This window comes from Musa acuminata, chromosome BXJ3-11 (assembly GCF_036884655.1).
Source record: "Musa acuminata AAA Group cultivar baxijiao chromosome BXJ3-11, Cavendish_Baxijiao_AAA, whole genome shotgun sequence".
Lineage (NCBI taxonomy): Eukaryota > Viridiplantae > Streptophyta > Magnoliopsida > Zingiberales > Musaceae > Musa > Musa acuminata.
In genome coordinates this window covers 27011436-27038711 of record NC_088359.1, presented here as the reverse complement: position 1 = coordinate 27038711, position 27276 = coordinate 27011436, and the positions used below count along the sequence as shown (strand labels likewise).

General features: G+C 37.9%; 2 protein-coding genes across 2 annotated transcripts; both read left to right on the top strand.

Moving 5' to 3' along the window:
• The first annotated feature begins 1567 nt into the window (after window positions 1–1567).
• On the top strand, window positions 1568–3501 carry LOC103971640 (cytokinin riboside 5'-monophosphate phosphoribohydrolase LOG1). The gene is made up of 7 exons (XM_065173679.1): window positions 1568–1878; window positions 2041–2138; window positions 2216–2246; window positions 2398–2497; window positions 2607–2677; window positions 2763–2906; window positions 2968–3501. Exons 1-7 carry the CDS (start codon window positions 1741–1743, stop codon window positions 3058–3060), a joined length of 675 nt encoding a protein of 224 aa, XP_065029751.1. The 5' UTR covers window positions 1568–1740; the 3' UTR covers window positions 3061–3501.
• Window positions 3502–8766: 5265 nt separating this feature from the next.
• On the top strand, window positions 8767–25455 carry LOC135652960 (probable alkaline/neutral invertase F). Its single transcript, XM_065174346.1, has 5 exons — window positions 8767–8967; window positions 11164–11588; window positions 12286–12717; window positions 14568–15126; window positions 24938–25455. Exons 1-5 carry the CDS (start codon window positions 8964–8966, stop codon window positions 25231–25233), a joined length of 1716 nt encoding a protein of 571 aa, XP_065030418.1. The 5' UTR covers window positions 8767–8963; the 3' UTR covers window positions 25234–25455.
• Window positions 25456–27276: the final 1821 nt, after the last annotated feature.

Sequence of the window (27276 nt, the reverse complement as noted above, 5' to 3'; positions counted from 1 at the left end):
ATTATCTGATCGTGAGCCAAATTATCCTTGGAAAAGTTCAGCTTAAGGTTCATCAGAAGCCCATAAATGTAGACAAGAATGAGAGTGCCAAGATGTAGAATGGTTTGCCGTTAAAAAAAGGATATTAGTTACCTTTGGGTTAAAAAACAGGTGATTTTTTTCATTTCAATTTTTTTGATGAAATCTTATTAGTTTGTTCAATTTATACTTTATTTCTTGAAAAAATGATACGGCAATTCCTGCATAATTATAGATAGAATTGAAGTTTAAATAATCATGGATGATTGGTCCATAAAGTGGAAGTGCTTGAGTTTGTACACCTATAATAAATTAGCAACATAGTTGATTCAACATTCCACACCACCAAACAAATCTCAGCAAAAGAAAGAAAGAAAACTTTACCTTGTTTTACAGATTCCAAGTCAAGTTCATGTTCCTCATATTTTGAACTTCTTCCAAGGCCTGTTTTCCCATAACAGAACACATTCAAGTGGAATCCTTCTATTGCCATACATGTTGCTCTCTCCTGCAGTCAGTAGTAACGTAATCGATTCATCTTTCAAGCTGCTGCTGCTTCCACCAGAATAGGGAAACAAAAATGCAGTACTCCCAAGGACAGCTTATTTGATGTGCCTGGCTGTTCCCCTACAACCCAGCTGCAGATCCCCACTCCCTTCTGGTAGGGCACACCGGTGGGAAGCGGAAGGAGGCAAGGAAAGGGGAAGATGGATGGCATGTGGCATTCTCTTTGGGCCCCGCTCCCCTCTTATGCTCGAAGCGATCACTGCGAGGTGTCAAAAAGTTGGGGAAAAGAGTGACCGGTGAACCCTTGGAGAAAGGTCTTTAGATTCCTCAGCTTTGACCACCGAAAACTTGCAATGAGGAGAAGATGGGTGTTGTTTTCATGTGGAAGATAGAAACCATGGCGCAAGGTAACAAGTCTGATCGTTCCATGTTGTGCTTGGGCAAAGGAAATTTTGTTGGTTTGTAGCATGCATGCATCACACACACACAACATTTACATGTATAAATTTACTTAGAGAAGATGTTAAAGTTTAGCAAACTTATTAGGAGATAGAGAGTGGTCATGAAATGAAAAGTAATTAATAGAGATGATGCCAAGTGATTAATACTTGATGAAAAGGAAACTTAGAATCAGGTACTATGGCTTGATGAATTTACCTCTAGTAATTAATCTCTAATTAGCAGTTATACATTAAGCTTGAAGTCTTACCATGTGTTTTAACTTCATTCATTATTATGCCTTCTTGAGTTTACACTTTGCAACATGATATGGACAAAGAGGAAGAATTTTAATGCCTCAAACCATGAAGAGGACCACACTATATCTATCACTCCACAAAGTTATATCTAGATTGGCAAATAGACATCCTAATTTTGTGTGTATGTGGGTGTAGAGGGAAACAGATGCGGTTAGACACACTATTATTATCCTTAAAACACCATGTGATGTTTGTCAATAAATTAGTGTTTGTTCAAGACACAGTCGTTTGTATGTATTAATTCTACGTTACTGTGCAGGCATCAGAGGCCCCCACAAGCCTATCTCCTCTTTCTGTGCCCCTGACTGCTCTTTAACTCTTTAAAAAGGAGCAAGCAGTGGAGGAAGGGGAGAAAGCACTCATCTTGCTGAGGCTGGCAAGCAAAGCTGCACTCGTCTTCCCCTAAAAAAGGAACACAAAGTTTCGTCTCTGTGTTCTTTCTGGTGTTGTTGATTTGATGGAAACAGAGGCACAGGCTGTGGTGGCCAAGAGGTCATCTGCCTCGCGGTTCAGAAGGGTGTGTGTCTTCTGTGGCAGCAGCCCCGGGAAGAAGGCCAGCTACCAGCTTGCAGCTACCCAGCTCGGGCATGAATTGGTTAGTCTTCCATCGTGTTGTAATCAGCTCGTCGCCTGTAGGATTTGTAGAATTGATTCAGACCCATCTCCTCTTCGGCTTCGTTTTCCTTGACATCTTTACCCTGCACTATGGTAGAAGTCGTTGGACTCTGATGTGAGGACGAATGCTCTGTTTTTGCAGGTCCAAAGGAACATAGACTTGGTGTATGGTGGGGGAAGCGTTGGCCTCATGGGTCTCGTCTCCCAAGCTGTTCATGATGGCGGTCGTCATGTCCTGGGGTCTCTCCCTCTCTCTCTCTCTCTATCTCTCTCTCTCTCTTTCTCTCATGTACTCATGTTGTTTGGATATGTTGCAGAGTTATTCCCAGGACTCTAATGCCTAGAGAGGTATGTCTGCCTGTTTCTTATTCCTTGCTTCTTCTTTGGAAGTATTAAGCTCAGCATCAGGATTTTTATCTTACAATTTCGACACTTAGATCAGGGGTTCTTATTTACCCCTACGAGAGCATGACCCGACTTCAACTCCTGGGATCTGCAGATCACAGGAGAGCCCGTAGGAGAGGTGAGGGCTGTCTCAGGAATGCACCAAAGGAAGGCCGAGATGGCCCGCCAAGCCGATGCCTTTATAGCTTTGCCCGGTAAACATTACAGCATAACTTTGCATGTACTTTTAGCAACTTAAGTGCGTACATATTGTAGATCGATACACTGCATAGCCTTTAGCATCGAACTCTCAACCATGCTTAGGTGGCTATGGAACCCTGGAAGAACTCCTGGAAGTGATTACTTGGGCTCAGCTCGGGATCCACGACAAGCCTGTATACTTGATACATCAACTGTACTGATTCTAACCTTTCAATCACCATCTCTTTCTTCTCACTCCATCATCTGTGGCTGTGGCAGGTGGGATTGCTGAACGTTGACGGCTACTACAACTCGTTGCTCTCCTTCGTCGACAAGGCTGTGGACGAGGGATTCGTCGCGCCCGCCGCACGCCACATCATCATCTCTGCACACACTGCCCACGAGCTGTTGTCCAAGCTCGAGGTACGGAGTTGATCGCTCCTTCCGGTTTAAGATCGACGCTGAGAATGCTGGTCTCATGCAGGATTACGTGCCGATGCATGAAGGAGCCGCAGCGAAGCTGAGTTGGGGAGTGGAGCAGTTAGGGCACCCACCCAAAGTGGACATCGCCCGTTGACCTCGGCCCCCCCCCCACTCCCTCCGGTACACGTTGACCAACCCTCGTTCCCGAGGCCATTCTAAATTTTATTTCTCTCTTTCCTCTTTCTTCTGCTCACGTCGGTCACCGATGCCCCTCCGGTTCAGCTTTTTTTTAACTGCTTTGGTTGTAGAAGTGGGTCCCACCGGTGACATGCCCTCCTCACCTTCTGTTCCGGTGGTTGACTTTTTTGACCTCAGACCGTGGGGTCAGATTAAAGTTGGAATCACCCAACAGGAAGTCTTGTCTCCTTCTGTCGGTAACCCTTTTCTTCCTCTTGTTCTGATTCCTCCTCCGCTCGTTAATCTCCCAGCTTGATGTGTAGAAAAAAGGTTCTTTGTTCTCGAGTGCACCACGATGTATTATCCCGTTGTTTGTTTGTTTGTGATGAAATAAAAACCTGAGCCGATGTTCCCATCAGAGGGACACTTGGAGGGACAGGTGTGGTGGTGCATTGCACCGGTGCAAGCTCGGGGGGAGATGAAACGTGCACCATCGAGCACCATAGAAAGAGGATCCCGATGGAGAGAGAGAGAGAGAGAGAGAGAGAGAGGTGTGTGGATAAGGAGAGGAGGGAAGATGGGAGAACTGTGTTCACGTGAGGGAAAACCAAACCATCGATGGAGACATGACGACCCCTCACACACAGGGCAGCAGATGAGGAGTTGTTTGTGGTTGTTGATGATGATGATTGCATTCCTACCATAAATCTCATTGTAGTTCTTTAGTCATTTTCTTTCTTATTCTTTGCGTACATGTCCCTCGATACAAGAAGAAATCCTGACAACCATCAAAGAAGAGAAAATACATTCCTTTGTGCATAATTTCTTTTGGAGTGGACCGAAAAGACCATATTAAGTCCTGAAGATTTTCGACCGGCGAATTTAACTCTTTATGAGTTGATGATACTTCGAAGGCAATTAGTAATTCTTCACAGAGTCTCAAATAGGGTCAATGTCCGAGTCCAGATACCTATCATCTCAAACATGAAATTTCTTGGCTTATTCTTGTCTTCTTATCTGGAAGAACACGGATCCACTTGGCTTTTATGTTCCTAGTTAGTGCAGGTGATATTTTATGTGCTTAGCCACTTCATTTGTCAACACAGTACGAAGACTTGCTTGAATGTTAGGAAGAAAGATGCTAGTTTTAGACCTTAGAAAAATGGGATAGGGGTGGGGACCCTATTTGCCTATGTTCTTCTTCACCTTAAGTGGTGAGCTTCTATGTTCCGACAAGGGATGTCAATTACCTACTCTCTACCTCCTCAATAGATAAAATAAAATTCTCATTGAGATAATTAATTCGTTAATTTTAAATATAGATCTGAAACCATTGGTCTAAAATATTCAATCTGATTTATTCATAGTATATTCATTTATTTGTTTTTAGTTAGTCAATAATAAGTTTATGATCCAATCCCGCAGAATAAGTGATAGGATTGAAGATATAAGTTCAAGTTAATAAGATTAAATTGGGATAGTATACTTTCCTATTATCTTCAGCTGACTCATGGATGATATGTCTAACATATAAACCTCCAAATGGACTCTTTCGACCAAGAATTATGGACTAATTCAAGTATATGATTAAAGATGTCCCTCTCCTAATATTCGAACTTAAACCTCCAAATCGAATCTAGCTTGTCATTAGAATTCAATATATATTGAGTCCTCTCCTAATAATTTAAGTTATTGGCCAAACAATAAAGATTTTATTATTGAACAAACAATTTGCTTTCACAATATAAACAAGATAATGAGAGTGTGACTGATGGTGGAGGGAGGAGGAAGACAAGGGCCAATGATTTCCTTTGTACTCCTGTGAACCTTTTCCAGGAGAAGAAGACCATGCTGATGATCCCCAACACAAGGCCTTGAGTGCCACAGTGATATGTTGGCTTGCTTCCCCTCTAAGCGTTCTAAGTGCTCATGGCAATAAAAGCCACTCGATGCCAGCAGGTGTCCTCTTCCATGCATGCATGTTTTAGAGGGTTTTGTTTGCATCTATATCCGACAGCAGAGGCTTGGCATCTATCTTGGAGTTCCACATGCACTTGCTGCCTGTTGAGAGAGAGCACTGACATGCGATGGGCATCGTTAATAGGTCCAACCAATACCAGTACAGCAAATGGTGTATGATCATTGGCATGAGAAATTAAGATCATATGGATTTGGGAGTGGTGGAGGATCCAACCTTGAAAGATGTCACTCACTCCATATATCCATGTCTCAAAGTAAAAGCTCATCAGAAGATCAAGTTAAGCAAAAATACTTTTTTATCATTTCCATGAAGGAAATAGCTCAACATAAAGGCCACCTTTCAAAGAGGAAGAAAAATTGAACCCTCAACCAGCTTAATTTATCAATTAAATTGCTTGATCTTTAAAGAGATTGAAATATTCTCAACTCTTAATTTATTAACAAATACATATTTTTTTTTCAAAATTATTTAATTTTTTTATTATAAGGATGAAAGGGAACCAAATTTGAATATATTTGTTCCTTTTTAGTCTCTGAATGTGTCTATTAAATTCCTATCATTCTCTTTCACTATATTGTAGAAACCATTTGTAGTTCAGCTAATTGATTATCAATTCAATTGAGAATGAAATATAATCGTGTCAATGGCCGCTGCAATTCTGATAATTATGGATAAAACTTGATATGTTTATAGGTTCTTGGATTAAATAATAATAAGAATAAAAATATCTTTCATGAGAGCATGCAAGAACTGTGCAACAGCACTGCAACAGGATCTACTAAAACTATATTACTAAGGGGATGGAACACCATCATTGTTTCATAGTTCACATGTCCTGTTTCAGATAACATTATAGAATACAGGATTTAGACTTTCAGAAGGTCAACGCAACATGCCTACAAGGCTACAGGAACTGTAGGTCAACTTTTATCCTCACTTGGGGGACAGCTAATAATGAAGTACACCTCCTTGTAGGAAATATGAACGAGTCCATTCATTTGCTACCATCAAAGCTAAAAAAAGTAAAACATGTACTTCCAATCAATCAAATGCCATCCTGAAGGATTCCAAGTAGGTAGGAAATAAGAGAAGAAAGCTTTCTTCAAAATTTAATATAGATTGATGATATAATGTTCTCCAGATTATTATTCTAATAAAGATATTAAGAAACTTACAAAATACTTCAAAAACTATTTGATGGTGGAAACAAAGTAAGAGATATTTGTTTACAATCTTTACCAGTTAAGTTTGAAATATTATAATAATATATTTTTTAAATATTTTTTAACTATTTCTCAAATACCATTTCTATTATTCAAAAAATGATAAAGAAATAAGTGATTAAATAATAATAAGAAATTATGATCTCTAGATCAGTTATAATAATTGAAGAGTTAAAAGAGTTAAGACAAATATCTTTAAGAATTAATGGTTTCTCCCTAACTTCATGAATGAATGCTTGCAGAAAAGTGACAAGAAAGATCTGCCAAGCAAGTATTAGAAATCAAGCTTCCACTTATAAAAACAAAAGTAAATAAAATTGGTAGACAAATAGAAAATCATCATCTATATATTTGGATCAGTTGATAATTTCAAACCAATTACATTTTATGCCATACACCACTATATATGGATATCTATCTTCTTGTTTATGTTTAAACTCTATTTCATTAAGTTATAATTATCCATGTAACCTTATAACATGTTTCGATAAATATGATTAATTAAGTAATTTTATTTTCTCATATTTTAATGATAAAATTAATTAATAAATTTTAAAAATTAAATCAAATATCAAATTGAAGAATCTAATATCGAGGCAGAAGATCGAATATCGAGTAAGCAAATTGAATTTAGAGTTAAAAGATCGAATATTAAATTAGGGAATCAAGTGTCAAGGTTAAATACCATAGATAAATAAGATGTTATGTTAATGTGTTAAAAGACAAATTGATATGCTAAAGGATTGATTGACCTCATATTTTAGTTTCAATCTTGAAATATCCTTATATTAAATAATAAAAAATACATTAGGCTCATAATTGTGTCAATACTAAGGGGGTGGATTTTTTTTCCTAGAATATATATAGTTCATTGTGAATAATGTATTTCATGATCCTTTGAATGACAACAATTATACTAAACTTATTGGATCTTAAACATTATGAATGACATGAAATTTAAGTTTTAAGCACATCAATTGAAAGCAACTCCTCAACTAAATTCTTGTGTTTGTATTAAACCAGTGGCTAAAGATTTCCCTCATCAGCTACTAAAAGATTAAAATAAGTATTATAATTATCAGAAAGTTTAAATTATTTTAAATAATTATTTTAAAATATAATCAAATTTGGTTTTACTCCATACACTAACTAATCTTCTAAGTTTACTTTTGGTTGGGTTTAGAATTGGTTGATTGTCAATTTAGATATGTACTTGTATATGGGAAAGTATCTAGGGCTCAACCTCTTTATTTTTTTTTATAATATATTAAAAATTAGTTAAAATAAAATATTTTATTTTTTTAAGTCTAACTAATTTTGATTTTATTTTATTTTTTCTTCCTCATAAGAGCTGATACTCTTGCAGGCCATGATTCTTGTCATCAATCGTAGCCACTTGACCTGTGCTCCATATCATCCCCTAGTTCATGCTTCAAGATGGTTTTACGTCATTAAACCTTACTCACTATCCTCTCAATACTTTTCTACCAAGAGGTTGAAGAAAAAAATAAAAGGATGAAGAACAAGAAGAAGATGATATTGATGCGTATTTAAAAAAAGATAATATCAAAATATTAAATTTTTTTAAAATGAGATTATTAATAGTAACATCGCATGAGAAATTGAAAGATAATAGATAATGTCCTCTAAATGTAATCAATTACTATATCTACCCTTTTAAATTCCAGTTGAGTTAATCTTCTTTAATTAACTATTGTTTGGACTTTAAGGCAGTGTTTTGAATCCTCTAATGGACATTATGACCTTTCAAAACTCTAATGACGATGAGAACATTAAAGATATTTTATATAATCTTAATTTTAATTTAACTGAGTTTAATTAAGATTTATAAAGGCAAGTATACTATTAGAAACAATATATTCGCTCACCCCATGAAATAAACCCAAACGGTGGGTCCTACCAAAACACAATCTTGGCTAAAAGCCGGCCCCACACTTCCTGGGTTGGCGAAACCGTCGTTGGTAGAGAATAGCTATAGAGCGTCCCATCGAACCGTCCATTCCATCTAAATTTTCGATCTCAGCCATTCGTTTGTTTTGATCAAATTAATACTATATTATCAGGTACTTCTTATTTAAAACGAACGAACGATCGAGATCGAAATCCATGATGAAACGAACGGTTCCGATGGAATCTTCATGTCTTTCCCGTGGCGGAAGCCGCGCAGCCCTCTCGTTTCGTACGTATCCTTCATGCAGCCGCGCGCCCATTTCAGCCCATTGCATCGCCGTCCACAGTGCTCGAAGATTCACGCCCAATCTGATCTGCCGGACCATGGACGGTGACGATGGTCGCGCAGAGGAATAAGCTGTGGGAGAACACGCACGCAATATTTACTTGACCGGCTGTGACCGGTAAAACCCACGGGATCCACCGGTGCCACCCGGTCACAGTGTCACGTATTGGTTGCCGTCGCGTTCCCTCGACGCTTTAACGCCCCCTCGTCTACCGGCGAACGTAATGGTTCCATTCGATGCGCTGCAAACCGGCGCGGAGGTCGCTATATAAAGTTGACACACTCCGGGTTTCCACTCCTCTCGTCCCCCCTCCCGTCGCTTTGCTAGGGTTTGTCTCGAAGTCGTTAGGCGGTGGAGTCTTCGATCGGATCTCCATCAGCTTCCATTCCACTTCTTCTCTCGATCGGACAACAGACGAATGGGTCCGAACGCCCGATCTTGCTCCCGTTTCTGTCTTCTCTTCTTGATTGCATCTTCGGGTTTTCCACTCGTTTGATTTTTCGTGTGGTTGCATGTGAGGGTTTGTTTCTTTGTTCCTCGATCGATCTGGTTCTGCTTCTCGTTTGTTTGCCATCTTTCGAAGCAAACCATTCGAGGTCGAGAAACTTCCTATTTGTGGGAATCTCGATGTTTTGGCATCCCAATGCAGCAGCTAAAAGTGGAAATCTTTCCCTGAACGTCGTGTTGAGTTTGCTACGGTCGACTTCTTTAATGCGATTATGAAACTGTTGGCATGTAATCCATCTGTAGAGATTTGTATGAATCCTTTATGCCAAAGTTTGGGAATAAGGGCGTATATTGGTTTTGCTGATACTTTGTTTTTTGGGGATCGATAAAGCATACAAATGTACAATCATTACAAATGCAGATCGATCAAAGTGGAAGATCTATAAAGATAGAACAAATTAGGATCTCCGGAACTAAACAAGAAAAGATAAAGATCAGAAAAAGCATTTTAAATCCCTAGCTTCACCTAATGTTTATCCTCTTTCATTGAAGTCCAAATACGCTATGGTCATTGGGTTAAAAAACATTTTTAATATGGGATACAAGTGCTTTGGATCAGTTGATTCTAATGTGAATAAATGATCATTTGATTCTAAATGTATCACTATCGTGGTATGAATGCCCGCGAAACTAATGTAGTTGTTGGGATGGCCAATTCTGATAACTCCGCCATAATGCCTGAAACTTATGTTGTCGATCTATCTGGAAGCAAAACGGATGTGAGTTGGTATCGCTGTAACAATTTGGATTTCGGGAATGTAGTTCACTGATATTTCACGTTTGTATCGCGCTGTGGTTTCAACTTTCTTTTAACATAGTCATAGGGGTTAATTGTGTATTTCACTTGTATTTGATTGATCTGATTTTTCTTTTTGTCTTGAATGTATTCTATACAAATTTCATTAAAGATGAGTGATCTTTCTTAGAGAGTTTACATAGTTTCTTGAGCTATGATTGCACCTAGTAAGTGATAGAAAGGATAGGGTTTTTTCAACACTCTATTTCAGTCAGATCATAAACAGAGTTGGCGATTGTTTGTCTCTACCAGTTTTGTTGTTAGATATTGTTTTGATTTTCTAAGTAATATTGAGTGTTGTGGAATTTTGTTATAATTGTCAAGTATATGATTGTTTAAGCTTCTACAATTGACCATGGATCATCGTTTTTAGTGGAATATGGTCAGATTACTGAAAATATGGTTATTTGAGGCAGATTGCTGAAAATATGGATATATGTTATCTTTCTATCCCTTTTCTGTTAACAAATTAAGTTTCATCTGTGTTGCTATTTTTTCTTTAAATTTAGATAAGCTAATGAAGCAAAGAGATAATACCTGAATAGACATAGATAAAATTGGTCATATCTAAATGTGCAATGTTTAGAATTCAAACTTAGAAACGAAGGATATATCCAAACTGTAAATACTAAGTAAAGATTAAAAGGAGGAATGAGGGGACATGATTACATGCACATTGAAGGGTTGTAAATGCTGATGAAAGGTCCATATGTATACTAACGTGAACATGGTATGTTATCCATACAAATGCCATGCAAGAATCTCAACAAGTCAAATTGACTATAAGTGAAATCCAAATTTAATGGTCATTTGGTTATTGGAGTATCTGTTTCTTTAGCAATGTTAGATCTGATCGATTTAGATTGATCTCTATGGAGAAATCTCTCTCTTTTTGGCATCTGTACCCTTCTCCTTTAAACCTCTATTTGGGTACTGTTCTTGGTCATAAAACTAGTGTTGGATGTCCAGTCCTGATCACTAAGGCAGAATGCATTACGTAACTGCAAACAATTAGTTGACTAAGTTTGGAGTTGTGTTTCAGAAGTTTAATTGCGATGTTGTTTCTTGCGGGGCCCTTGTCCCTTGAAGAAGTTTCTGATTTAATTTTATCTTTGGTGGTTTGTCAATTCCTCAAGAAATCTCTCAGTCTGGGACACCTAGACTTTGCCTATGTTCTTCTGATACAATTATTGGTGCTCTAATTCTTGCTTTTTTGCACTGGATGTATATCTTACCTCATCTACCTTGTTCGACTTGATCAGTGCAGACTGCTTGACACATCAACTAATTTTGAACCATCTTTGTCAACTTTCAGTTATGCCTTCCTTTACTGTGGATCCAGAGGATGATACTGAGAATAGTGGTACAAAAGCCAGGGAGTTAACTCCATTGAAAATCCAGGAATTTGATTTCTCAAAGCTAGAAATTAGGCCTAGGAACCATAACATTGATCGCCACAGGTCCTGTGAAGTTAAGGCATTATTTGAGCTATCCATGGCCAGTGCATCCCCTCGTCATACTTTAAAGAACCTTGACCACTTGAAAATCACAGAGCACCTAGAGAATGCTTACTCACCTTCTTGGAGGTCAAATGTGAATTCTCCAAAGGCTTCCATCAGTTCTCATCTACAAGCTGAAGCTTGGGAAGCTCTGAGGCGCTCATTGGTTCACTTTCGGGGACGTCCGGTTGGTACAATTGCTGCAATGGACCCTTCAGAAGAAGCACTTAACTATAATCAGGTTTTCACTTCTGTCAATAGTGTTCTTTTTAGAATTTGTTTCTGCCTCCAAATCAAAATATGTGAATTCTTGAATCTAAATTGGCATTCCTTTTTTATCTTCAGTTGCCCTGGCAATATATAATAGTCAATTCCTTAATTCAATGCTAATTGACAATGTCTTGCTAAGAAATTTTTTCTCAGGGGCATACTGATCTGTCGAGTATTTTCTTTATATATTCTTATAAACATAAGTGGTATACTGATCTGTGAGTATTTTCTTTAGATATTCTTAGAAACATAAGTGGTTAACTCTACAAGCTAGAATGATGGACCAACACAGGGTTTCATGGATGTATAGTAGCTAACATGCACTGCTTTTTGTTTCGCGGATCATCCTTTTCATCTTTATAAATTGCTCGTATATGCAAACAATTTTAGCTGTTTATGGTGAGTTAAAATCAACTGACCCATTGACATTTTAGGGGGTACTGGTAATTGTTCTGCATATGATTTATGTATTGTTCTAAAGTTTTAATGTAGTGGATAGGTTATTGTAAACATGTCCATATGATGCGGTACAGTGCTGTTTTATTAGACTGATTTGCTGCTGCACAGCATGAACGCTTCTCCTAGAAGATATATCTTAATACGGTGCAATATGTGGTAGCATTACAGGTCCAGTGGCACTGGCTATTCAAATTATTTTAATTTCTCAGGTATTTGTGAGAGACTTTGTCCCAAGTGCATTGGCATTTCTGATGAGTAGAGAGCCTGAAATAGTTAGAAACTTCCTCACGAAAACGCTTCGACTTCAATCATGGGAAAAGAAGATTGACCGCTTTCAGCTTGGAGCAGGTGTCATGCCAGCAAGTTTCAAGGTTTTCCAGGATCCCATCCGGAATACGGAAACTTTAATTGCTGACTTTGGAGAAAGTGCCATTGGAAGAGTTGCCCCTGTAGATTCTGGCTTTTGGTGGATAATATTACTTCGTGCTTACACAAGGGCTACAGGAGACTCATCCTTGGCTGACACCCCTGATTGTCAGCAGGGGATACGCCTTATTCTGTCATTGTGCCTCTCAGAAGGGTTTGACACATTCCCAACACTGCTTTGTGCTGATGGATGCTGTATGATTGACCGTCGTATGGTAATTTTTTCATTGCTTTTGACTTGATATCTTTTACATGCATCCTTTGCTGGACTTGAGTATGATTAACTTGGTTCACCAGCTCATTAGCATATGGTTGGTATGTATGTTAGCTGACTGCAAAAGGCCTGTCTGTGATTGTACATAATTTAATTATATATTAGAAAGGTTCGCAAGGTTCACCTGAAAATTAGATTAAACAATTTTTGTATTCGAAGAACCTTATTAAATTTAGAATGAGACTTGTGGTAAAACAAAGAAAGAACTTTTGATAGCTTGACAAATAGTGTGATTGCCTACATTGTTTTTCTGTTTTTTACTTGTGTTGATTGGAGAAGCAATATATGGCCCATATGTGATCCACCAAATGGGAAGTTTTGTGATTTGAAATTTATCTAAACTGTCCTGCTTGTTGATTTATTATCAGAAATTCAAATCAGGATCATGCATGTGCTATGAATGAATCATCCTACCAGAATGTTGGAAATTTAAAGAAAAACCATTTTGCAAAGTTTCTGACCTGCGAAAGTGAGATTGTGTTTGAATTTCTGAAAGAAGGAAAAAATATTATGCAATCAAAATATCTCCTGCAATTGTCTTAATTCAAACTCTTGCTGCACAATATGTAACAACATAAAGTCATTGACTACTAAATAGACAACAACTCTAACTATATTTCTGAAAATTTCATGCTTAAACCTTTGATTCTCGATAAGGAAAATCCTGTTTGCCTTACTAGCTGCCTGCTGGCTTGGGTGTCATTTAAGTCTTGAAGCTTGATCCTATGTTTAAGGAAATCTCCATCATGTTAGATAAGGATCACTCTAGAATCACATTGACACTAAGATGGTAATAAAGAAAAAGGCATTCAGCATTGTGCTTTTCAGTTTTAAAAACTGTTGTCAACTGAACATCAGTATGAAGTAATACTGGTTTCTTGGGCAGCTTTTACTGCTCTATTTGGCTTCTCTTCTGTCTTTAAAGATATCTCTTATCTCCATCTGCTGTTTTGCTGTTGTTGAGCATCATTTCATTTTAACAATTCATGTTTCACTTTTGCAAAACAGAGCTAGAGTCCTTTAGGTTGGTTTAGAAAACTAAAAATAGTGTTTCCTAGCATCGTCACCCATCTTCTGAACATTAGGACTGAACTAATCGATTTCGCTGTTTAAGGTATAAACAGTACTATTTTACTTTTATCTTTTTCTATGAACCTGGATAGCAATTTTTTTTTACACTTCACCAAGTTATACCTATTATGGTCACATGTGCGTATAAGCTATACCTAGTTGTCATTCATCACTTAAATACATTTATATCTAATGTGTTAGGCTGTGGGAACATTGAAGAATATCAATATTTAGCATCAGAAACATCCTACGAGAATGCACCAGATTCACATTTCTGGCAGACTGGCACTATGAACACAATGGTTAACAGAAACAGTAGGTGGTTCACCTTCAGCATATGGAAGTCATATTGCTTTTATGCATCTTGACTCTCCATCATAAAGAGAGCTGGTAGTTTCAATGTTAACATTACTGAAAAAAATGAACAATTAGCAATTCAAGAATAAGCTAAACAACACTTTCATAAGTTTAAAGATGAAATATATGGAAGTTGCATTTTATCATTTTGTGTGATGTCAAATGTGCATATTCTCCTTTTGTTATAAGTTCAATATTTCATGGCTTTCTTTGTAACATTGGAAATTCAAATTGTTTGTGAGGCTTCTTTTTGCAAGAAATGCAACTGAACTACATGATTTCAACTGAGAAAATGATAATTTCTCTTGTTGCTTCATAAGTTACTCAGTGTGCTGATTTAGTTAAGTGGTAACCATATTACAGGGCATCTATGGTTATCCTATTGAAATACAAGCATTATTTTTTATGGCTTTAAGGTGTGCCTTAAATTTGTTAAAACAAGATGACAAGGGTAAGGAGTTCGTTGAGCTTATAACTAAACGCCTTCATGCATTGAGCTATCACTTGCGGAGTTACTTTTGGCTTGACTTTCGCCAGCTTAATGACATATATCGTTATAAGACAGAGGAATATTCTCATACTGCAGTAAACAAGTTCAATGTAATGCCTGACTCTCTCCCAGATTGGCTATTTGATTTTGTCCCAAATCGTGGTGGTTACTTCATTGGAAATGTCAGTCCTGCTAGAATGGACTTCCGTTGGTTCTGCTTAGGCAATTGCATCGCAATTTTATCATCTTTGGCAACTCCCAATCAGTCTGCTGCGATTATGGATCTTATTGAAGCACGCTGGACAGAATTGGTTGGAGAGATGCCCTTAAAAGTTTGTTATCCAGCTCTGGAAAATCATGAGTGGCGAGTCATAACTGGTTGCGATCCAAAAAACACTCGTTGGAGCTACCACAATGGTGGTTCTTGGCCAGGTGAGACTTCACAAGCTATGTTTAACGGATCTAGAAAATAAATTCTTTTATATAACTTTTCTACTTCCAAGTTCGCTTCTTGAATAACCTCACAATGCATGCTGCTGATATAGCCATATTTTATTCTTTGTAATATTCAAGTCATGATTCATCTTACCGGTCTATACCGGTGTATTCACCAGCTGTTAGTTTGGTATGTACTGAGCTCTACCGAGCATACCGACATATAGTATATTGGAGTGTATCGATGTATCACTCTGGTCCCCTATTAGACTAGTACATACCGCCTGTACTGAGCAATATGTCATGGTATGATAAACCTTGATTCAAGTATTTACTTGCTGTAAATTTCAGCATACCTTTGGAATCTATTTTTGGTCACATCATTGTTGAATGTCATGTAGAGCCTAGGCATAGTTGAAGTGTTGATTCTTAATATGTCATGTAAAGGATTTTGGTCTTCCTACCGATGATAGATTGACGAACAGACCTGGCCCTGGTCTTGCTCGATCGAACAAGTGGAGTTGGGAAGAGTAATGTCAACAAGAGGCTTGACCTGTAAGTGCAAAGAGCATCAGAGATGGGCCCAACAGGGTCCCTCATTACATATATGTTATGAAGAGCGAGGTAGGTGAATCACAGAGTATTAGCATTTTTGAGTTTACCTAGGAGGTTCTCTTAGAAAGTTAAGGTTGACCATACAAAAGAGATGGTAGCCAAAGTGAGCAGCACACTTAAGGTGCTTTGGTTGGTACCTTTGGGGTTACGAGCCACTTTTATGGACATGCCTAGGGCATATGGTGAAGGAATAGATTGACTTTAACAGCTAACATTGATGATGTAGTGAGAGGATCAGTTGGCAAAAAAGTGTCCTTTCTCTTATCCACATCAACTCATATATTTATTTGTGGCTTGTCTTTAGAACCACCTGTATTTAAAATTTAGCATCGCAGTTGTCTTAGATGTTAGGATCAAGAGTGTACTAAGAGGGGGGGTGGTGAATTAGTACAGCGAAAAACTTTCATCAGTTAAAAAAAAACTTTCGTACGATAAAATCTGATTTTGATGAAAACCGTTTCGGAAAGATTTTTAAATTGAGAGCATATGGAAGTGTAGTTAATGTAAAGGCAGTTTGCAGTTAAGATAAATAGTAGAAAGCAAATGCAAACCGAGATTTAGAGTGGTTCGGTCAATCTTGACCTACATCCACTTTTGGCTTCCTCCTCCGACGAGGTCACCGGCGTCCACTAGAGGCCTTCCTTCAATAGGCGAAGGCCAACCACCCTTTTACAGCAAGATTTTCACTCCTTTTGACGGGCTTAGGAGACAATCCTTATAAGTTTTCACTCCTCTCTTGAATGATCAACACTTACAAAGAAAGAGGGAGAAGAACTCTAGCCTTTACAACACTTTTAAGCTCTCAAATACTCAAGATTAAAGCAAGATTTCGGTGTCCTTTTATGCAGGAAAGGGTGGGGTTTATATAGGCCCAAATCAGTTTGAAAATGGAGCTTAAAAGTGTCAATTTTCGGATTTCCGAGGTCCTGGCGGTACCATCGCCATAATTGGGTTGTACTATCGCCTGACAGCGCTCGAAGACCGAGCTCAGGTGGTACCAACACTGGCAGTAATAACTGCTGGCGGTACCACTGCCTGATAGGGGTGGTACTACTGCCCAGAACCCCTGGGAGACCGACTCTCCTGGGTGATACCACCGTCGGCCAGGAATTCTGGGTCCGAATGAGCTGTTCCATTCGGTCCAATTTGGGTCTGTTAAGGGCCCAGTTGGACCCTAATTAAGTTAGTGGAATCACCTCCCAATCCTAACTTAATTTACATTCTAACTATGACAATTAAGACATCATTACTGCAATTCGTGTTCCGGTGTGTCAATCGTTTCTTCCGGCGAACATCCGACGAACCCTCGGCAATGCTTCAGGGGACTCTCGGCAAGCTCCTGGACTTCGTGACGATCTTCTTGGCGAGTTCCGATGAGCTTCTTTGGTAAGCTCCTGGACTTCTCGGATTGTTCCCGCAGAACTTTCGACGAATGTTCGGACTTCCGACGTTCGTAAGATATAGTTGGATCCGAAAAAATTGAAGAATGAATGTATATGATGAATTCGGAAATCCGAAGGAAGTGTGAAGGGGAATTCATGCATAAGAGTTTACGAGTTTCAAAATTTGAGGGATCATACTTAAGTGTTTACCACACAAGATTGTATCAGTATCATTTTGTAATTGATAGTTTTAATTCTACTAATCCTCTTTTTGTCATTTTAGCTAGAAAGCATTATTGAGTCATTTTGGATCTCTGGTCATAGGCCTTGAGCACCCCAAAAGCAAGATATCATTTCTTGCTCCTAACTTGTGATGATATATGTTTTTACAATAGAGGATGATTTTTAGGTACCCATTTGACCTTAGGTGCCTCAAAAATCGATCTAAATTATTTATCATGTTGCATTGAATTCTTTATGGTTCCTTTAGGAACCTAAATCAATTTGTTTAGACTAACTTTCTTGAATGGACAATGATAAATTCTATGTTCATGTTTGTAACAAAAGTTGCATTTATTTTGGTGCGAAATATGCAAGATAGGGCCTTTAATGAAGGTGGTTGGATTTTGGCGAGGGCTTCTTACAAATCAAATTCCACTTCTTTTATGAACGTGACATTTATTTGTAAGGATCATGTTCAAGGACTTACTACCAACCTCAAATTTCTTTAAGGTGTCCTTGAGTAGCAAGTTCTCCTTTTGGAGAATTTCTAAATCATGACATTTCGTACATGGAGCTAAACTATCATTATGCTTAAATTTTAATTTATAAAAATTACTAACAAGAGTATCATGCTCCTTTTTTAATAATTTATATTTTTTATTAATTATTTTATATTCATCAAATAAATCATGGAAAACATTTAATAATTCATCAAATGATAAATCTGCATCAATTAAATTTATTACCTCCTCTCCAATAGCCATTAGTGCGTAATGAGTAACTTGCTCGGTGTTGAGCTTCTCTTCTTCGGATGCGCTTGAGTCATCCTATGTTGCTTTGAACGCTTTTTTCTTTGGTGTTCTCTTTTTGGCTTGTAGACATTCACTTTTATAGTGTCCCGGCTTCTTGCATTCGTAGCAAATTACTTAGTCCTTTTTGGGTTCAAATTTATTTTTAGTGTCATTTTTAAATTTATTTTTTTAATGAATTTTTTGAATTTCCTTGTTAAAAGTGTCAAGTCATCATCAAAGTCCTCATCACTTGAGTTTTCTCTCAAGTGATCTTCTTGAGTTCTAAGTGTCATATCCTTTCTGTTCTTTGAAAGGGTGTCCTTATGTTCTTCATGAGCTTTGTACGTCATTTTGTAGGTCATTAATGACCCAATTAATTCTTCAAGAGGAAAGTTGTTTAAATCTTTGGCCTCTTGAATGACTGTGACTTTAGGGTCCCAACTCTTTGGAAGGGATCTTAGAATTTTATTAACAAGCTTGAAATCCGAAAAACTTTTACCGAGTCCTTTTAGACTATTGACGACATCCGTAAAATGAGTGTACATGTCTCATATGGTCTCATTCGGTTTCATTCGAAAAAGTTCATAAGAATGTACCAAAAGATTGATTTTTGACTATTTCACTCTACTCGTGCCTTCGTGAGTCACTTTGAGTATAAGTCAAATATCAAATGCAGTTTCACAAATCGAAACACGATTGAACTCGTTTTTATCTAGTGCTCAAAATAAGGCATTCATAGCCTTTACATTTAGAGCGAAAGTCTTCTCCGATTCATTCCAATCGATCATTGGAAGAGAAGACTTTGAAAATCTATTTTCTACAATATTCCAAAGCTCAAAATCTATGGAAATAAGGAAGATCCTCATTTGAGTCTTCTAATAGGTATAATCCGTTCCATTGAACATGGGCGAACGTGTAACAGAGTGACCCTTTTGGTTCCCGACAAATGCCATCTCTCTTGGGTTTTAATCCAACTGAGAGTGAACCTTGCTCTGATATCAATTGTTAGGATCAAGAGCGTATTAAGAGGGGGGAGGGGGGTAAATTAGTGCAGCGGAAAACTTTCATCGGTTAAAAAAAACTTTCGTACGATAAAATCTGATTTCGATGAAAACCGTTTCGGAAAGATCTTTAAATTGAGAATGTAGTTGATGAAAGCAATGAAGCAATTTTCAGTTAAGATAAATAGCAGAAAGCAAATGCAAACCGAGATTTAGAGTGGTTCGTTCAATCTTGACCTATATCCACTTTTGGCTTCCTCTTCCGACGAGGTCACCGGCGTCAACTAGAGGCCTTCCTTCAATAGGCGAAGGCCAACCACCTTTTTATAGCTTTTCTCCTTTTTACGGGCTTAGGAGACAACCCTTACAAGTTTTCACTCCTCTCTTGAATGATCAACACTTAGAAAGAAAGAGGGAGAAGAACTCTAGTCTTTACAACACTTTTAAGCTCTCAAATACTCAAGATTAAAGCAAGATTTCGGTGCCCTTTCATGCAGGAAAGGGTGGGGTTTATATAGGCCCCAATCAGTTTGAAAATGAAGCTCAAAAGTGTCAATTTTTAAATTTCCAAGGTCCTGGCAGTACTACCGCCTGTCATCTGTCACTGAGCGGTACCACCACTCAGTCTGGGCGGTACTACCGCTTGACAGCGCTTGAAAACCAAGCTCAGGCGGTACCATCGCCTGACAGGGGCGGTACTACTGCTAAGAACTCTTGGGAGACCGAGTCTCCTAGGCGGTGCCATCGCCGGCTAGGAATTCTGGGTCCAAATGGGTTATTTTATTCGGCCTAATTTGGGTCTGTTAAGAGCTCAGTTGGCCCCTGATTAAGTTAGTGGGATCACCTCCTAATCCTAACTTAATTTACATACTAACTACGATAATTAAGATATCATTACTGCAATTCGTGTTCCGGTGCGTCAATCGCTTCTTCTGGTGAACTTCCGGCAAACATCCGATGAACCCTCGACAATGCTCCGGCGGACTCCCGGTAAGCTCCTGGACTTCGTGACGATCTTCTTGGTGAGTTCCGACGAGCTTCTTTGGCAAGCTCCTGGATTTCTCGGATTGTTCCCGCAGAACTTTCGATGAACGTCCGGACTTCCGACGAACTCTCGAACCCCCAACGTGATCTTTGTCTTGACTCCGGCTCAACACCTACTGCATGTCTTACTACCATCGTAGTTAATTCTATACACTTATCTCAACATATAGATTAGATAAATAAATGACAATTGACTACATCATCAAAATCCGAGATTCAACATTAGACTCTTAGATTTCTTTTTCTGCTTACTTTGGTTTTTGAATTGGATAGCTTTCAACGTTTCATCTTTAATCTACATTATACTTATCAAATCTCTTGATTTTTCTTTTGAGTATATCTTATGTTTTTAATGATAAAAATCTTGCTCAATCCATTTTGTTGTCAGTTCAACGTTTTATGTATAATAAAAATTTAGCTTTATTCTATGAATTATTAGCATTTACAGGATTCTGATATACAATCAAATTCAATTTAATAGAATAGTAAGTCTAGTAGTTGGTAGATCTAGTTTATTGAAAATTGTAAACGGACAAAACCGTAAACGGGGTGTTTGATGTAATGTTCATGTATGTCCGTGTCTTTCGGCTTTGTCCATATTTTGCACAGCATGTAAAGGGCCAACAGTAGGCTTAACAGTCCCATTTTCTTTGGTTTTGGTGGTCGTCCTAAGCTTACAAGCAAAGGTTGTGTTATGTGGGCACTTGTGGGGATTTTGATTTGTAGTGGACCATTTTGGACCCTTTGTTGTGTGACTGTTCAGAGCTTGTGAAGTTTGTTTGTAATTTGCATTGACTATGAAGTATTTACTGAAATGATTGCTTGTGGATCCCGAGTGAAACGTTTTCTCTAACTTATTTTCTCTTTTGTAGATCCTAAGGGACCATAGGAGGTTTCGGGGAGGCTGACCTTTGCAGATGGACACGCACTTAGCTGGTTTTGCCTAAGTCATATGACACCCTTGTGTGTCTGTCCGCAAAGGTCAGCCTCCCCGAAGCCTCCCATGGTCCCTTAGGACTTTTAAAAGGGAAAACGGGTTAGAGTAAACGCCTCACTCGGGATCCACAAGCAAACATTCCAGAAAACACTTCATTGACAATGCAAATTACAAACAGACTTTACAAGCTCAGAACAGTTGCACAACAAAGGGGCAAAATAGTCCATTATAGATCAAAAATCTCTCACAAATGTCTACATGACACAACCTTTATTTACAAGCCTAAATAGGCCACCAAACTCAACTAAAATGGGACTATTAAGCCTTTGGCCGTCCCTCTACATGCTGTGCAAAGCATAAACAAATAGAAAGACATGGACATGCATAAGCATTACATCAAACATCCTGTTTCGAAGTTTGTCCGTGACAATATAGTATCAGAGCGGGACAAGCACTCATAGAAACAATTGATATGCAAACATGGGGGACCTAGCGGGGCCACGTTGAGAGCAGCCATCATACGTGACTGTTTGGGAGAAACGAGTATGAAGTTGTAGGAAAAATGAGTCGCTTAGAGGAGCGAGCATATGAGATTTGTAGTCTCAGATGCTGGAGCAAGGGGTCGAAAGGGGAACTGCTTGGAGAACACAAAGGTGTTGAAGCAAGGGGTCGAATGGGGCGAGGAAGTAACGACGAGTCCAGAGAGACTTAGCTATCCAAAAACTAGTGAGTCCCATGAGGGGGACTTGATCATACAGAGGTATGATCGGAGCGGTTGGAGAGTTGGATTGCTCTAGAGCTCATATTCGCTTAAGGGAGCCCGGTAAGTCAGAGGATAAGGTCGAGTAAGCGAACATTAAAAGGAACTGCTTGGAGAACAGAATCAGCGCGAACCTTGTAACATGATGACGGAGGCCATGCATAGGAGTCGTAATCTATCTTTCCATCAACTAAAAGGAACTGGTTGGAGAATATAGAGGTGTTGAAGCAGGGGGTCGAAAGGGGTGAGGAAGCGATGACGAGTCCAAAGGGACTTAGTTACCTGAAACCAAGCATCGGTTAGAATGAAAGTGGACTTGGAGGAGTGTCATAGAGGCATATCTACCGATCGCGAAGAAATGAACACGGATGCGAGGCGACCGATAGTAGGGTCATGGGCATAACAGCGCCATGGTATCGTAAAGGCGGGACTTCCGTGACGTCATTGATCCCTTGCTCTCATGGAGGGAAAGCGCTTAGTCGTGAAAGGGGCCGAGGTGGTAGAGAATACTAAGTACCGAGACAAGGCTGAAGGACAGAAGCCAGGGAACTTCGTAAGACCGGTGTCAACGAACTTCTCATTAAAATAACCAAAAGTGAAAGACTTCGAGTCAATACAAGAGTGCTTGACCAAGAAACGAAATAGACAGTATGCGGTGTTATACCTTTACAACTCAGAGGAGTAGGCAACAAAGATGATAGAGAAGACGGTATAATCCTAGAGGTGACCAAAACTACTAGAGACTTGCTCCAAGTTGGGGTGAAAACTTCTTACATTTCAGAAGTTCGATGACATTGAGAAGGTGAATCATAGTAGCTAAGTAGCTAACTCAACACAAGAAGTGCAAACACTTAGAGTGCTTTAGAAGTGTGAGTAAAGAGTAGGCGAAGGCTAGTAACTAGCTCGATGCATAGAGTACAACCCTCGAGAGGCGAGCGAAGTCAAGTGACCTTTGCCTTCTCAACTCTTAAGAGAGTAGGTGAAATTAAGTACCCCAATTCTCTTTTCTATCCAGTAGAGGAGCTCTGCACAGGTTTAAAGGCCCTTCGAAGAAATCAAATGAAAGACAATAGTTGTCAAATCCTCACGAATGGTGATCATTGCTACTGATAGTAGATTATCCGCTTTATTTCCCAACAGAATGTCATTCGAAAGTGGAAGTGATGCAAACGACTTGAAAGTGACGACTAAGTGGAAGAAGAATCGATAGGTAAATTTTACGGAGGAAGGATCCAAAAACTTTAAAGTCTACGAGGCGATGCTCGTTAAGGCTCCAACAAACATCCACTTAGTTCAAGCGGCATGAAGCATTTGAGAGACTAATACATACTAAGGATGATCTTTTCCTTCATTTGAGGGATCCGCAGGAAATAACAGGGATCAACACAACTCAACCGACCCCACACCATAGTCAGTCATTGGTGAGTTGAAGCAGTATGATGGATCAAAGTTCGACCACTCAACAATAGTGGTAGAGTCCAACTGGGAGCTAAGAGGTGCATTGCCACTAGATTAAAAAATTGAAGACTCAGTAAAGGCGAGGAGATGCAGCGTCTGCAAAGGTTTCGACAAGGACGTCAAAGGAATAAGTGGGGGAGAATGTCATGGATAAAACTATAAACGGGGTGTTTGATGTAATGCTCATGTATTTCCGGATATTTCAGTTTTATTTATGCTTTGCACAGCATGTAAAGGACTTGCAGAAGGCTTAGCAACCCCATTTTCTTTGGTTTTGGTGTTCGTCCTAGCCTTGCAAACAAAGGTTATGTCATGTGGGTACTTGTGGGGATTTCAATCTATAGTGGACCATTTTGGACCCTTTGTTGGCAACTGTTTAGAGCTTATGAAGTTTGTTTGTAATTTACATTGGCTATAAAGTGTTTACTGAAATGATTACTTGTAGATCCCGAGTGAGATGCTTTCTTTAACCCGTTTCCTCTTTTGTAAGTCGTAAGGGACCATAGGAGATTTCAGGGAGGTTTATCTTTGCGGACGGACACACAAGGGCACAACTTAGGCAAAACTAACTAAATGCATGACAACGTTGAAAAAAATGGCCAGTTTTGGCCTGTTTTTTGGGCCGTTTTCACATGCTGTGGTGATCGCGGTGAGCGGCACGAAACGTCGGCCATCTCAGCACCTTGGAACCCTTCGGGTGGCACAGGGTTGGAGAGGACTCGTTGATTCACACAAGTGGTCATCGCTCTTGGTTAAAAAGCTAGTGGCGCAAAGCTACCGTGTGTTGGATTATGACTAAACGCCTCTAAGTCAGAATCCTAGTTAGCAATCGGGGTTCTAGGGTGCTGAGATGGTTGGTGTTTTGCGTCACTTGCTGCAGTCGCCACAGCATGCGAAAACGGCCCAAAAAAGGCCAAAACATGCCATTTTTGGCTGCACGAGCGAGCTGCACATTACAAATATATTAAAAGAGAACATCAGAAAAAAATAGTGGTAAGGTTTTCCTCTTACATTTGCCTCCTGTTCTTTCCTCTGTGTTCTGGGAATCTTCCATTATTATTGAACTCTCTAGACAATGAATAGGACATATTAAACTCAGTTAAGCGCTAATACAATAATGTTATGACTTAAGACAATAGACACATTTGTTGATTCAACTCTTGCAGAAGGTTCAAAGTGTCATCTAGCATTACAAGGGTCACTAAAATCTTGACCTTTTTTTGCTACAAGTAGAAGACAAGTGGAGCATTTCTGAGGTTTTATGTTCATTTTTGCCACAATGTGATTGACTTAGTTGCTTGATGACATATTAATTTATTACATAAGGGTTGGTTTGTGGTTGATGGCTTATGATACATGACTTGATTGGTTTTGCTTTTTCTTATTTAATTTTTAGGCTACCCAAACTTCTAGATCAACTCTGAAGAATTATGATCAGTTTTATGACAGTTAAGATCTTGACACATCACATGCTCCGGTGTTCATCTCATGTATATAACTTTCAGTATTTCATGTTAGAATGATTGGAACTGTCACCCATTGCACTAGCTTGTTTCTTTGTCAAGTATCCTCATTAACAAGAAATTTTGTTGTAACAGTTTTGCTTTGGCTTCTGACTGCCGCATCCATCAAGACTGGGCGACCTCAAATTGCTAGACGAGCTATCGAGCTTGCAGAAACCAGGTTATTGAAAGATAGCTGGCCAGAATATTACGACGGAACTCTAGGGAGGTACGTTGGCAAGCAAGCTAGGAAATTCCAGACCTGGTCGATTGCTGGTTATCTGGTGGCAAAAATGATGCTCGAGGATCCTTCTCATCTGGGAATGGTGGCACTGGAGGAAGACAAACAGATGACACCTCCCCTTAGGCGATCAGCTTCATGGTCGCGATGATAGCAATCAGGCACTCTTCCATATTTCTGACAATCTTCGTAACAGTAGCCAAGGTAGCTTTTGATGGTGTTAATTTTTGCAGGATCTTGAAGACACACAAAATGCTCATAAGATTACCAAGTTGTCTTTTTCCTATGCTTGTGCCCTCAGCAATGCCCCATTGCAAGACCCTTTTTTGTGGTGTAACTGACCATCTTTGTTAATGATGATACATTTGGTGAATTTAGGTTGCTTTTCTCAAAATACTTGTTGAAAATATATATTTTTTTCGGGATTTGGTATGCTATTATTCATGGCCATTATATTTCCAAAATCTAGACGACTGGATCAGGCATAGAGCGACAATGACATCTCAGATCTGGCATTTCATATGCTGGTATCATTGGTTAACGGGTAGCTTGAGCTTTTTCTTTTTTCCCCTAGAAACTTGCACATGCATGTGTTTTGTTGGTCATGCTATTTAATGGTTTTTTTCTTTTTTAAGAATATTGCAGGTGATCATTTTAGCCAGAGCTGCAATGATCCGTAGTAAATTTAAGCAGTAGACGCCAAGGTCTTGAACCGCTTGAAAATCCAGTCTTTTTTTTCTTCTTAATGAGATGTGTTAAGATTAGCAATATGAGTGTTATCAATATTTCTTTTATGTATTATAACATTATTAGTTTTTCCCAATACAGTCTAAAATAACTCATGTAATTTACTTTATTAAGATAATTTTATTATTTACATTCAATTATAATATATACATATATAAATATGAATAAAATAATAAAAAAGAATGTTAATTATAATGTCTATTTAAACATATATCACTTTATCTTTTATGGATTGTTCACAAATTTAATCATAAGAATATATCCTTTCAAATATTTTAGGTTATAAATCTTAAATAAATGAATCAATAATCAATTAAATATAGTAGAGCTTAAGTTTTTAATTGATATTAGTTATTTTTATATTTTTTTCTTTGATCATCAAGTATTTTATACTATAATGCATAGAGTTATAATAGTATTTATCATTTTTAGACAAGAAAATATATCACAAAGTATGTTCAGTAATTTGACAATTAAGTCTAATCATACTAAATTATTAGATAAAATTTCGAAATCATAAAATTTGACTAGTGGCCTCATAGCATATTATAAAATTAGCTATCATTATTAATAATGTACTAATATATTACTTTATATTTTTTTCACGTAAATGTCACTTTCAACTGATTTGAATATAAATCGTAAAGTGGACTTCCTATTATCAAGGTAATTTATGAAATCAACATATTAAAATTCTATCATTTCAAACTAATCTAATTATATATATATATATATATATATAAAATCTTTTGTTAATTCGGGATATTTTATTACTTTCTTTGTAGTCCTTTAGTATTTTTATTCTTGGGTAACTTTAATATTTACCAAGTATTTTAATTGTAAAACTGATATTTGATTTAGCATATGATTGAGCATATAGACTTTCAATTGTGCATATATAAAGAATATTTTTATTTATATAATTTTTTAAAATTATTTTAAAAATACTTATTTTAATTAAAATTTTATATTTTTATTATTTGTTGAACAAAACTATTTACTAAATCTCTTTTAAGACTGAATCAATATATTCTTTTTATGACGGTCTTAGAAACTTTTGAGGTTTATGTTGAATCTCATATTTTGATGATGAAACCAATTGATAAATATTTATGATTTGATCTACGTTTTTAGTGACACAAGATGCTTCGATCGGATAAGACAATTAAAGTAGGAAGATTCATGTTAGGCCAGAGGAAAACATGTCTTCTTAATGAGATGTGTTTATAACATGTAAATCATAATTGTGAGTATAAAAAATTTGTTAAAATTTAAAATCAAATAATAAAAAATTAAATTTATGGTACGTGTCTTATGATGCTATTCAAATGGTTTTTATTTGATCCGTAAGCATTGTCGGATTTGAAAGCTATAGCAATGTTAATCTATAAAGAAAATTAGATTCATTTTTTTATTCATGAATTAAAAAAATATAGGTCAATAAATA